This window comes from Taurulus bubalis (genome assembly GCF_910589615.1).
Source record: "Taurulus bubalis genome assembly, chromosome: 1".
In the NCBI taxonomy this organism is placed as follows: Eukaryota; Metazoa; Chordata; class Actinopteri; order Perciformes; family Cottidae; genus Taurulus; species Taurulus bubalis.
In genome coordinates, this window is record NC_136589.1 from 42,956,396 (window position 1) to 42,969,594 (window position 13,199).

The following is a 13,199-nucleotide window of genomic DNA, read 5'->3' on the forward strand; positions in this document are numbered from 1 at the left end:
CGCGGGGTAGTCTTCGTTTTCCGAAGGTACAGGGAGGTCGCTGGAGAGTGCAAAAAGAAAGAGAAAAAGAAGTAGAGGAATAAAAAGAAGCTGTCTTTGCGAAATGACGGGGCTCGTGCTCCGAGCAGCAGCACCAGCGAGCTAGCTAGTTAGCGCGTGAGCTAGCTAGTCTTGTCAACTTTTGTGGCGGTTGAGGCTCTTTGATAATAAACAATCTCGCGCCTGGAAATAGTATTCCTTCGTTAACGGCAGGTTCCGCGGGAGGAGGAGGAGGTGGCGGGGTTACACTGCCCCCAAAAAAAAACTGAAACCGAGGAATAAACGTTGCTCGTCTCGAAGCTTCCGATCGAACACTCGGTACAGCTAAAGATGCGCGAGGGGGGGGGGGGTGGGGGGGCGCTGTTTCCTTTCCCTTTCGTGTGCAGCACAAAGATCGTCTATGCTGCTGTTGATAGGGCACTCCAAAGAAAAAATTGCGGGTGGGGGGGACAGTCATCCCATCAACAATGCCCTTAATGATGCCTTAACAAAACAGTAGTATATTTCAATATATAGTATAGAACCTTGTGAAGAAGATGATCAATAGTTTTGATTATGTATCAAAATATACATACAAATCCCAACACCCTAAATCACACAACTCGTCATCACCACATACACGGTTGGTGTTGGTCGTCAACATAAATGCCTTCATCATATGCAGCGGATAGAGATATATTTAAGACATGAGAGAGCTCAATAAACAAACCATCGTATACGTAAGGAATTATAAGACTCGCAACACGAAACATCCGACTCTTCACAGAGTTTGGTCCATGTTAGGAGCCCTATACATAATGAAGGGCCCGCTAGGTTTCCTTCCAACAGAGGAAACATGATGTGCCCTCTAGGTTGCCCTTCCAGTGGAGAAAACATGATGAAGTGCGCTCTAGGTTGTCCTTCCAGTGGAGAAAACATGAGGAAGTGCCCACTAGGTTGTCCTTCCAGTGGAGAAAACATGAGGAAGTGCCCACTAGGTTGTCCTTCCAACAGGGAAAACATGATGAAGGGCCCTCTAGGTTGTCCTTCCAGTGGAGAAAACATGATGAAGGGCCACCTAGGTTGTCCTTCTAGTGGAGAAAACATGATGAAGTGCCCGCTAGGTTGTCCTTCCAACAGAGAAAACATGATGAAGGGTCCTCTAGGTCAGTGATTCTCAACCATAGGGCCACAGAGCGCAACCTAGAGGGCCGCCAAAAACTTTCCGTTTTTCACCTGTGGGCCGCGAGGGCCGCAGGACCGCATAGTTTATCAATTGAAGACAGCAGAGATATTACTGTTGTCCACGAGATGCTCAGTTACAATACAGCTTCCCACCACTTGGTGGCGGTAATATGTCAGTCAGTTGTTTAACAAGCTCTAATATGCAGAAGAAGAAGCTCAGCCAGCAGCTAGCTAGCCTGTAGCGAAAGTTATAGAGAAGTATATAAAACAAAAAGATGAAGATGAAAGTGCTGCTGAATATCCCCCCAAACGTCTAAATGTTTGTGCAAGTATAATCCTCACTTCACGAAGTAGGGCTTTGTGAACGGAGGTAACGAGGCGGCGCCCTGAACCCGTGTGGTGTGAGGGCTAACGCTAGCAGCCCTAGCCTCGCTAACGCCAGCCTCGCTAACACAGCACTGAAGGCTTCGCAGCTGAAGCGGTATCTAGAAACCAAACATCCAACGCTCGTGGGAAAGCCAGTGGGGTTTTTCAAGAGAAAGGACGATGGGCTCCAGGTGCAGGAAAAGTCTGTCTGTCACTGACGGGCAACTCCAAATGTGCTGTGGAAGCCAGCTGTCACAGATATGAAGAGCAACTTCTGGTTCTGCAAACATGAAGACTGCTGAAGCATATCATTCACAGATTATAAGGCTATATTTTAATTTTCACTTGTCTGCACACTAATAGTTGCACAATAACTGTGCACACACACACACACACACACACACACACACACACACACACACAGATATTCTCTTAAGAAAGTAAAAATGTAACTTTTACTGTCTTAAATATTCAAGTTTACGGTTTATTAACATTTTTTTATTAACCAAGAGCACTGTAGTTGTTCAATAATACAATGAATCCTCAAAAAACTACTTTAATAATAATTGTGCACAGTGTATTTATTTTATTGCCACATGTGCCCTCTAGGTTGTCCTTTCAACAGCGAAAACATGATGAAGTGCCCGCTAGGTTGCCCTTCCAGTGGAGAAAACATGATGAAGTGCCCGCTAGGTTGTCCTTCCAGTGGAGAAAATATGATGAAGTGCCTTCTAGGTTGTCCTTCCATTGGAGAAAACATGATGAAGTGCCCTCTAGGTTGTCCTTCCAGTGGAGAAAACTTGATGCAGTGCCCTCTAGGTTGTCCTTCTAGTGGAAAAAACATGACATGCCCTCTACGATACCCTTTCAAAGGAGAAAACATGATGAAGTGCCCTCTAGGTTGTCCTTCCAGTGGAAAAAACATGACATGCCCTCTACGATACCCTTCCAGTGGAGAAAACATGATAAAGTGCCCCTTAGGTTGTCCTTCCAGTGGAGAAAACATGACATGCCCTCTACGATACCCTTTCAAAAGAGAAAACAAGATGAAGTGCTCTCTAGGTTGCCCTTCCAGTGAAGAAAACATGATAAAGTGCCCTCTAGGTTGCCCTTCCAGTGGAGAAAACTTGATGCAGGGCCCTCTAGGTTGTCCTTCCAGTGGAGAAAACATGATATGCCCTCTGGGATACTCTTTCAATCGAGAAAACATTCTGCACTCTGGTTCCCCACTAAATGCAGCTGGTCCCCTTTTTTACATGTTTCCGCCCCTGCATTTTGCAGTTATATTTCTTTCTCAAAATTTCCCAAACCATATGAATACAAAATAAAATCGATGAAAAGGAAATCTTTACATTTTTAAAACTGGAACCATTAAATGATTTCACATGAAAAACTTCCTGAAAATAGTTGTCATTTCTTTATTTAATATCTTGATTCTTCATTCTTCGTTCCTGTTAATTTGTAAAGTGGTAGATAAAGTTGTATGTCATCAATTGTAGTAAAGTAAAAAAAACAGTACAATATTTTAGTTGAAATGCGGTGAAGTAAAAGTGCCACGTAAAAGAAAATACTTAAATACGTTAATAAGTACAAGTACCTCAAATGTGTGCTTAAGTACAGTACTGAAGAGTTGCACCACTTGGAAACACTCTGAAGTAGAACATTATTTGACTGAGGTTGATGGAACAAATGCTTCCTTGAGAAGTCAGCGGTCAAGATTATTTTGGCGGAGTGAGCCCTCTTCATGTTTTTCCTCTCTTTGTGCAGCAGTGAACCCGGCTGTCGCACAGAGCTCGAGCTCCCGCCCCCTCCTCGACTCTCTCAGCGGACCGTCCTGATTGGTCGAGACGGGCAGTGGGCGCACGCGGAACCACTCGTGATCGACTGGAGTGGGCGGGGCCTACCCACACAGGCGCCCGCTGATTGGCTATTTCTCGATCGCCGGGAATCACAACAATAATGGAGTGAAGTCGTTTCCGGGTTAGAGTCTACTTTTTTCTTACTGTCAACAAAAGCCCTGAAACGACTCAAAACAAAAATTATTTGCTTTTAACGAGTATTACGTATTACAGCCTGATATATAGTATTCCTCTGCGCCATAGAGCCTTATTGTTAATCTATTAAAAACACATTAATACGCCACACTGTCCCAAATAGTCTTAAGAGCACAACATTTTAGAAATTACCAATTTCTTTTGAGAGGAATGTGACAAAGTACCTTTGCTCAAGTACAATTTAGAGGTACTTGTAGCCTACTTTACTTGAATACTCTATTTGCATATTGTGGTCTTCTTTTTACTTCACATTTATTTGACAGATTTACTTTGCAGATTTAGATTTAAAAATAAATCCTTCCTTCATGAAGGTTAGAATGTTTTTAGAGAAGTTTTGATTGAGCTGGAGGCTCATTTATATTAACATGGTTCTATTCTTTTCTCCAACACATTTATATCAATGATAAATAATAAAAACGTCTCTCTCTCTCTCATTTTATAATTTCCCCAAATAGTTTTTAAAATACAGAGACGTTGATAAGTAGATTTAGCCCCCTTTTTTCTTTTTTAATTGCACAATTATTTAGTCCTATAATTATTTTAAATGCATTGAATGTGTTGTTACTATATGATATTACGTCATCTATTGCACTTAACCCCGTTGAAGTGACTGAGGATTGTAATTTGTGATTTTGGGCTGACCAAAATAAATTGAATTGAAATTATAAATGTTATACATGATATACAGTTTTATTATTATTGTTGTTTTCATGAGCAGGGAGGGGATAGTACTGTGAAAAATAATGAATGGAACATACATCTGTAAACTGTAAGTGCAGATAAAACGTGTTTATGCATAATAAAAATAATATAGAAATAAAAGCAAAGTAGTGCAAAAGTCAAGACAAATAATTGAAGAATAGAAAAATGTACAAAACATACTTTAAAAATATGTAGTGTGTACATTTTAAACAAATATAATAATGAAAATAATAGAAGTAGTTATACTTATTACTAACTTTAGTTTGTTTTAATTTTATAGAACAGCTAGAAACTGTGACAGGTTGTTTTTATTTGGTCTTGTTATTCCTGTCTCCGGCCGCCAGGTGGCGACGTGCAGAAGAGCTTCCTTGTTTTTCCGCGTCTCTTCCGGTTCTAACGGAACGAGGAGCGTTCCTTTCCCCGTGACGTCTGCGGACCACAACGTGTCCGACAAGATGGCACTCTACAATTTCAAGAAGATTATGGTGGTTCCCACCGCGAAGGTACGTTTTACTCTTCGTCTTTCGGCGGTTTTAACGGTCGTTGTTCCGCCGGGTCTCATGTTTGTGCTCTGAGAGAAGAATCCACGAAGTTATGAAACAAACATGGAGGCGCTGCGCCGGGGAGGAAAACACGTGCTGCGCTGCTGCGGAGAGGCAATCCATCACGTATTAAAATACAGCTAACGTTCCTCCAATAAATGTTATGCCGAATGGACCAGAGGACATGAAACAAAACGCTGTTAGAAGGTGTTTTTTTTTCACTGACAGGAGACTGTATTAAACTGACATATTTGTTAATGTAGTTTGGCAGCACTATATAGGAAAACGTGTTCTGTCCTTTTAAATACGGTGTCTCTATCGGGGGTTGGACTCACACAAGTTAGGCTTACTAGCGAAAATAAAGTTTAAAATGTGTATTAATTGTAACGTGTAACTTTTGAGGCCATAATATAAAACGTTGTTATGATGTGTCTGCTTTTAATTGACAGGCGATTACATATTAAACAGACCGATTTGTTAATGTAGTTTGGCAGTACAGGAAAACAGCTGTTCCAGTGTGTGATCCAATGTTTATTTATATGAAAAGTACATTTTGCAGTGACTTAAATACTGTATCTGCTCATATTATCCAAGGCAGAAGAGGTTCAAGTTTAGGTAGGAAATGGCAAAGCCATAACAGATGAGACAAATAATTGAAAACCATATTGAATGTCTTGTTTATCCGGTTCCTGGTGGAGTGACGGATGTGAACTAAGCCCCTGACTCCTGTCCCCTCTCTCTGCAGGACTTCATCGACATCACTTTATCCAAAACGCAAAGGAAGACGCCCACGGTGGTGCACAAGCACTACCAGATCCACCGCATCCGCCATTTTTACATGCGGAAGGTGAAGTTCACCCAGCAGAGCTACCACGACCGCCTCACGCAGATCCTCACCGACTTCCCCATGCTCGCCGTACGTCCCGCCTCCACGCCGCCGCCGCTCGTGTCACGTTTGAGGTCATTGGTTTGTGGAGTTTGACGACGTTTTGTTTGTTTTTTCCCTCGCAGGACATCCACCCGTTCTACGCCGATCTGATGAACGTGTTGTACGACAAAGATCATTATAAGCTGGCCTTGGGCCAGATCAACATCGCCAAGAATTTGATCGACAAGTAAGTTAAAATGTTAGATATATTTATACATCGTTGCTCTGCTTGGAAGAAACACAAATGTTAACATCGGGCAGGAAAGAGTGTTTTGTGTGATTGTTATTTACTGTGATTTATTTGTGAAAGTCCTTCCTTCCCGCTGCTGTCATGCTGCACAACAAGCTGAGCTCACAGTACACCACAAACACTTTAATTACGTTCCATTGGTGCAATATAAATACATGTATATACTTTTTTTTCCATCTGTATATTTTATATTGCTATTGTATTCTTCTTTACTGTTTATTTATATTACTTGATTTTTATTTACTATGTGTCTCTTGTGTGCACTGCTGCTGTAATCCTGCAATTTCCCCTCTGCGGGACTAGCAAAGGATTACCGTGATACAACGGGCTGTTACGAGGTGTCTGCGTTTACCGACAGCCGGTCATGTGTTAAACTCACACATTTGTTAATGGGCTTTGGCTCTCTGGGACAACGGCTTGAATTTAGTTGGATAGAAAACACAGGAAAACTGAATGCATGTAACATGTTTTTTTTGTCTTTTTCTCCAGTGTTGCCAAAGACTATGTGCGCCTCATGAAGTACGGAGATTCTCTGTACCGCTGTAAACAGCTGAAGAGAGCCGCTCTGGGTCGCATGTGCACCATCCTGAAGCGGCAGAAGTCCAGTCTGGAGTATCTGGAACAAGGTAACCGAGACTATGGGCCAATCCCGATCTCCACCCTTACGGACTCACGGACTTTGAGGCGCGCTCCCGCGAAGTCCTTGAGGGTTTAGGGGTGTCCCATTGTCACATCGTAGAGTGCTTGAGTCTCTGGCAGACATTTTTAGCCCTTTATGATCCCTTTCCCCAAGTCGGCATTAGATGCTGACTTTGCCTAACAGAATTACCCACAGTTCATAGCAACGTGACGTTAAACACACAGTTCCCAATGGAAGCATGAAGACGTAAAAAAAAACAAAAAGGTAAACAAAGAGACAAGTTGGTGTTCAACCCGATAAAATACGTTTACACTACAACATTACGGATTAAAGATGGGACATAAAAACACATCAAATCAGAGGAATGCAAGCAGAAAATATATATAATATTTTTTTTTACATTCATCAAACATTTTGTTTTGCCAAAAACGAGTAAAGGAAAAAATCAAATCAGTGAATAAAAAGTATAAAATGAATACACAATTGTACACAATATTTTTGTATGTAGTCACGTGATATGTTGCAGCAAAGTGCCGTTCCATTCATATTCACACCAGTTCAAGCCCTCACAGACTCTCACACTTAGCAGCTGACGCCAGTAAATCCTTGAGGGTTTAGGGGGGCGATTGGGATTGGGCCTATGACTCTAGTTGTTGGCTTTAAATGTATCCAGACGGTCGGCCACTGCTGCAGTAAAATGAGAGGTTTTCTAAAGGGACCCTTGTGTTTAGAGACACTACGACTTGAGTCCACAGGGGGGGGAAATGAAAGCTCCTCTTAGTTGCTTTGATTTCTGCTTTCAGGTTGTTTTTTCTTCACTTTTTCAGACCGCTGAGAGGTTTTCCTCAGCCTGGTTGTGTTGCTGTTAACCTGTGTCGCCCCGTTTCCACAGTGCGTCAGCATCTGTCCCGTCTGCCGAGCATCGACCCCAACACCAGGACCCTGCTTCTGTGCGGGTACCCCAACGTCGGCAAGTCCAGTTTCATCAACAAGGTAAATGCCTCTCTAATAATAATATGAAACAGTATCATTATTATCGAGGCTGGAGATAACATGGTGTACGTGGAATTCCTGGTCAGGTGACCAGAGCAGACGTTGATGTCCAGCCCTACGCGTTCACCACCAAGTCTCTGTTTGTGGGTCACATGGACTACAGATACCTGCGCTGGCAGGTGAGAACGCACTCTCTCTTGTTTGGTCCTTCTCGTTCGCTTTATATGTGGAGTGTGTTTACATCAAGGACATTCTGTGTATATTTTTCAGAGGTTTTCCACAATTGTTTAATTTTCTAAAAACAATTTTCTGATTTTATTTTATATATATATATTAAAGAAAATATTTATTATATATATATATATATATATATATATATAAATAAATAAAACAAAGAAAACTATTTTTAGTATTTAGTTTCATTTGCGTTGCTAATCATTTTGGACTTTTTTCAGACATATTTTCATTTGTTTTACTTAGTTGTGCAAGTTTTTAATGGGGGAAAATGTTGCTAAAAGTTCATGACCTAAAAAACATCCGTACGGCCGTTTCGTATCAAAGTTTTTTAAAGTATTTCACATACTTTAAATCCACCATTCCTTCTTACTTTTTATATGAAGCTCATTGAGGTTTCTTTCACTTGAGAGTTAAACAACCATGAGAGAGGACAGAACTTGAATCCTCCGGTCTGTGTCTAGGTGGTGGACACCCCCGGTATCCTGGACCACCCTCTGGAGGACAGGAACACCATCGAGATGCAGGCCATCACGGCCCTGGCTCACCTGCGGGCGGCGGTCCTCTACGTCATGGACGTGTCTGAGCAGTGCGGCCACAACCTGCAGGAGCAGCTGGAGCTCTTCAACAGCATCCGGCCGCTGTTTGCCAACAAGGTCCGACTTCCTTCATGCCTGATGCTTCTTCACCTTTTAGAAACCAATCCCGCCCTAGGGGAGCAGACTGAGCGATTGTTATATAAAACTGTAAATCATAGCTTGCTTTATGGAGAGAGAAAACATTTATTTAACACCATAAGTAATATACAAGTGAAATATATGGTTTGGTACATGAGGAAATTCAAATAGCCCCAGCCAATGAGACCTCTGAATGTTCTCTGTACTAAACCCTCTCTGATAAAGTGAAGCAGAACAAAGTTAAAGTCAACCTTTGCAGAGAGAATGTTCACATATTGTGCTATGATTTGGGTTAGAGTTGGACATTACAGCTGCATCATTTCAAAGAAATAATCATCCTGAAAGTGATTAATTTTTTTTATTTTTTATATAGGCGGACCTGAAACCTTTTCTTTTTTTTCTTCTGTGTATTTTCTGTTTATTTTCTTTGTGTATCATCTTCATTTACTCATAACCAGTAACATATAGACTGATATTTACACATCTGAACAAAATCTCACATGTGTACCTTTTATTATATCACCCAAATTATTCAAATAACCCTAGTGGTTGCAGAGATACACCCTATTTAGTTTGGGGATGACCTTTTCGAGGAAAGAGCCTAAAAATAGGGTGGTTTCCAAAAGGTTAGAGTTAGATAGTGTGGCGGTGATAATTAAGATTAAAAAAAAGAGAGCGATGTATAAACAAAAGGATGTGTTGGTGGAAAGCATCCTGCTAAACATGCAGGACGCTTTCTCTGACGGCGTGAAGCTGATGGAGTAACACTCGTGTGTCTCGCTCCCTGCAGCCGCTCATCATCGTCGCCAACAAATGTGACGTGAAGAAGATCAGCGAGCTGCCGGAGGAGGACCAGGTGGGTGAAGACCAAGCTCCGTCAAATGTCTCTTCTTGTTGTTGTTGTTCTTTTTTGCCACAATTTCCCGTTAGACGAGGTGAACTAGAAGTAAATGTGTCATTTGGAGTTCATTGTGGATCTGGTCCCAAACCACCAGAACAAACTGAAGTATTGTGCTAAAGTTTTTGTAAATTGTTTTGCCTTCAGAAAATCTTTGCGGATCTCTCCACCGAGGGAATCCTTGTGATCGAGACCAGCACCCTGACCGAGGAGGGAATCATGCAAGTGAAAACTGAGGTGAGCCGTGGCTCATGGTTGCTTGTGTTCTGTTGTGGCTCACGGTTGCTTGTGTTGTGTTGTTGCTGTGGCTCATGGTTGCTTGTGTTGCTGCTGTGGCTCATGGTTGCTTGTGTTGTTGCTGTGGCTCATGGTTGCTTGTGTTCGTCAGGCCTGTGACCGGCTCCTCGCCCATCGCGTCGACACCAAGATGAAGGGCAAGAAGGTCCACGACGTCCTCAACCGGCTGCACCTGGCCATGCCTGCCAAGAGGGACGAGAAGGTAAACGCAGCCGCGAAGTCGGAAGTCGCCGAATTAAGTGTGTTGGCGCGGGGCTCAATGTTTACGTTCGCCCCGACGCAAGAACGGTGGAAGACCATATGCAGTAAATGGCTAACAGCTAAATAAGCTAGATAACGGAGCAAACGATTAAATAAGCAAGATAACTAAGCTAGATAACGGAGCTAAAGGCTAAATAAGCTAGATAACGGAGCTAAAGGCTAAATAAGCTAGGTAACGGAGCAAACGATTAAATAAGCAAGATAACTAAGCTAGATAACGGAGCTAAAGGCTAAATAAGCTAGGTAACGGAGCAAACGATTAAATAAGCAAGATAACTAAGCTAGATAACGGAGCTAAATAAGCTAGATAACGGAGCTAAATAAGCTAGATAACGGAGCAAACGATTAAATAAGCAAGATAACTAAGCTAGATAACGGAGCTAAAGGCTAAATAAACTAGGTAACAAAGCTAACAACTAAATAAGCTAGATAAAGAAGCTAACAACTAAATAAGCTAGGTAACGGAGCTAACGGCTAAATAAGCTAGATAACGGAGCTAACGGCTAAATAAGATAGATATCAAAGCTAAATAAGCTAGATAACAAAGCTAATGGCTAAATAAACTAGATATCAAAGCTAAATAAGCTAGATAACGAAGCTGATGGCTAAATAAGCTAGATAACGAAGCTAATGGCTAAATAAGCTATATAGCGAAGCTAACGGCTAAATAAGATAGATAATGGAGCTAAATAAGCTAGATAACGGAGCTAACGGCTAAATTAACGCAGTCCGTGAAAGAATCTTGTAAAATAGTAATAATAATAAAATATATATTTTTTTTAATATGAGATTATATTATGACCTGTTTAACTTCCTTACCCTAGCTCTAAGCAGCCTGTAATATATAATTAAAACCCCAAAAATGTTTTAATCGGGGTAGATTTTTAAATAAAAATACAATAATTTATTTCATAATCATTTGAATTGTGCATTTTTCTGCAAATAACCACGATAAATGACGATAACAAAGCGTTTTTGTCCGGATCTCCGTCGATTCTATGTATTGATTAGTCGGCAGGTGATACTGTTGTTATTATTGTTTTCCAGGCCAGGCCTCCATTCATCCCAGAAGGAGCCCTGAATCGCAAGAAGGCGATGGAGGTCGACGCACCCAAACGCAAAACGGTACGTCCGCTGTTTCTGTCCGTTCTCTGCGGTCAACGGAGACGCACCGAACATCTGTGTTTAATAAAACATTTTATCGTTCATCTCACAGGAGAGAGATCTGGAGATGGAGATGGGAGACGACTACATTCTGGACCTGCAGAGTAAGAGTCCTTCATTTCACTGTGAATATGTTAAAGTAAACGTTTACATCTGGTTACTGATATTGTTTTATTTATTCATATAAAATAGAATACTGGGATCTGATGAACGAAGACGAGAAGAATGACCGCATCCCCGAGGTGTGGGAGGGCCACAACATCGCCGACTACATCGATCCCGAAATCATGATGGTGAGTTTCTGCAAAACTAATAAAAAAAAAAAGACAAATGTCGACAAATATAATCTTCATATTAGCAACTGGAACCAGAGACCGGCTGGAAAACTAGTCACTGGTTAATTATTATTATTATTATTATCATTATTATTATTATCATTATTATTACACCCAGCAGTTGAAACGTATTTATCCATCATGATTATTAACGGTGGGAATATTTGAAACATTCACCGGTGCAGTGAGACATTTTTCCGTATGTTGTATGTAGATTTCAGACTAGAGGAAAGAAAACATTTAAAAAAATCACATTTTTGATGTTTATTTCACAAATTTGTCAATATGAACTGGTTAAATTTCATGGTGGTATCTTTTATCCTGAGGATGACGTGGTTAAATAAAGCAAGAGAGATCTGGATTTCTGTCTTCTGAGCGTCTTGACTTCCTGTCTCGCAGAAACTGGAGCTGCTGGAGAAGGAGGAGGAGCTGAAGGAGCGAGCCGGAGAGTACGACTCCGACGAGGAGAGCGAGGACGAGGAGATGCAGGAGATCCGCGTTCTGGCCAAGCAGATCCGCGACAAGAAGCACCTCATGGTCGTGATGTCCAAGGACAAGGACGTGCACAGACCCCGCATGCCCAGGACCGCCACCAAGGTGAGGGGGCGCCGTCGATACTACAATATATCGATACGATGCATTCATACATCGATGCAACAATACATTCATACATCGATGCAACGACACATTGATACATCGATGCAACGACACATTTATGCCACGATTTATTCATACGATACATTCATACGATACATTCATACAACGATACGATACATTTATAATACAATACATTAATGCAACGATGCGATACATTCATACGATACATTCATACGTTACATTTATACAACAATACGATGCAACGAGACATTTATGCAACGACACATTTATGCAACGACACATTTATGCAACGACACATTCATACAACGATACATTCATACAACGATACATTCATACAACGATACATTCATACAACGATACATTCATACTACGATACATTCATACAAGGATACGATGCATTCATACAAGGATACGATACATTCATACGTTACATTTATACAACAATATGATACATTTACAATACGATACATTTATACAACGAAACGATATCTTAAAATTCACCACTGTTTTTCTTTTTTTCCTTTGTCACAGGTTGAAAGGAAGAAGCTGGAGAAGGAGATGGGCGACCTCGGTTTGGACATGGAGGACAAGGACGATGTAAGTTCCTGTCTAGACCAGAACCCACGGGACGCTTTGACTCTATAATACGATACCAGTCCCGGAAAACAGTTAGATTTTCCAGCAATTTAAAAACACATGGAAAGTAAAATGTCCTGAAAATAATTTCAACATTCTCCTTTTGACCTTTTTAGCAGAGAATGAGCTCCTAGTTAATCTGTCAAAGCCCCAAACTAGATAATGTAATGTTAAACGGTAAAGGAATGTTACATTGTTAAATATGGCTTGTAGCAGTGGTTTAGCATGTGTTTATTGTTCAGAGAGTTGGATGATAGTGAATGAGGGTTAAAAGAGACTGAATGGAGTACAAACGTCGGCTAAATACTGGCTAACGGAGCTTTAAAAAATAAAATTAAACTTGGAAGCATTGTCTCTTTAAACACAACAGATGGCAGCCTAAGAAAAGCAGCTCGATCATC

At 41.2% G+C, this 13,199-nt stretch overlaps 1 protein-coding gene across 2 annotated transcripts in view; it reads left to right on the forward strand.

Annotated features, from left to right (window-relative positions):
- The first annotated feature begins 4,752 nt into the window (after positions 1–4,752).
- gtpbp4 (GTP binding protein 4) overlaps positions 4,753–13,199 on the forward strand; it is a 9,896-nt gene continuing 1,449 nt past the window's right edge. The window contains exons 1-15 of one of the 2 annotated variants that reach the window (XM_079225710.1): positions 4,753–4,828; positions 5,613–5,783; positions 5,879–5,982; positions 6,535–6,671; positions 7,578–7,678; positions 7,765–7,857; positions 8,377–8,568; positions 9,380–9,445; positions 9,635–9,724; positions 9,876–9,986; positions 11,093–11,170; positions 11,262–11,313; positions 11,402–11,502; positions 11,944–12,141; positions 12,694–12,759. In XM_079225710.1, coding sequence (XP_079081836.1) covers positions 4,781–4,828; positions 5,613–5,783; positions 5,879–5,982; positions 6,535–6,671; positions 7,578–7,678; positions 7,765–7,857; positions 8,377–8,568; positions 9,380–9,445; positions 9,635–9,724; positions 9,876–9,986; positions 11,093–11,170; positions 11,262–11,313; positions 11,402–11,502; positions 11,944–12,141; positions 12,694–12,759 — 1,608 coding nt within the window. In that variant the 5' untranslated portion in view covers positions 4,753–4,780. The remainder of the gene's footprint in view (positions 4,829–5,612; positions 5,784–5,878; positions 5,983–6,534; positions 6,672–7,577; positions 7,679–7,764; positions 7,858–8,376; positions 8,569–9,379; positions 9,446–9,634; positions 9,725–9,875; positions 9,987–11,092; positions 11,171–11,261; positions 11,314–11,401; positions 11,503–11,943; positions 12,142–12,693; positions 12,760–13,199) is intronic. The other variant, XM_079225711.1, reaches the window with a different exon arrangement.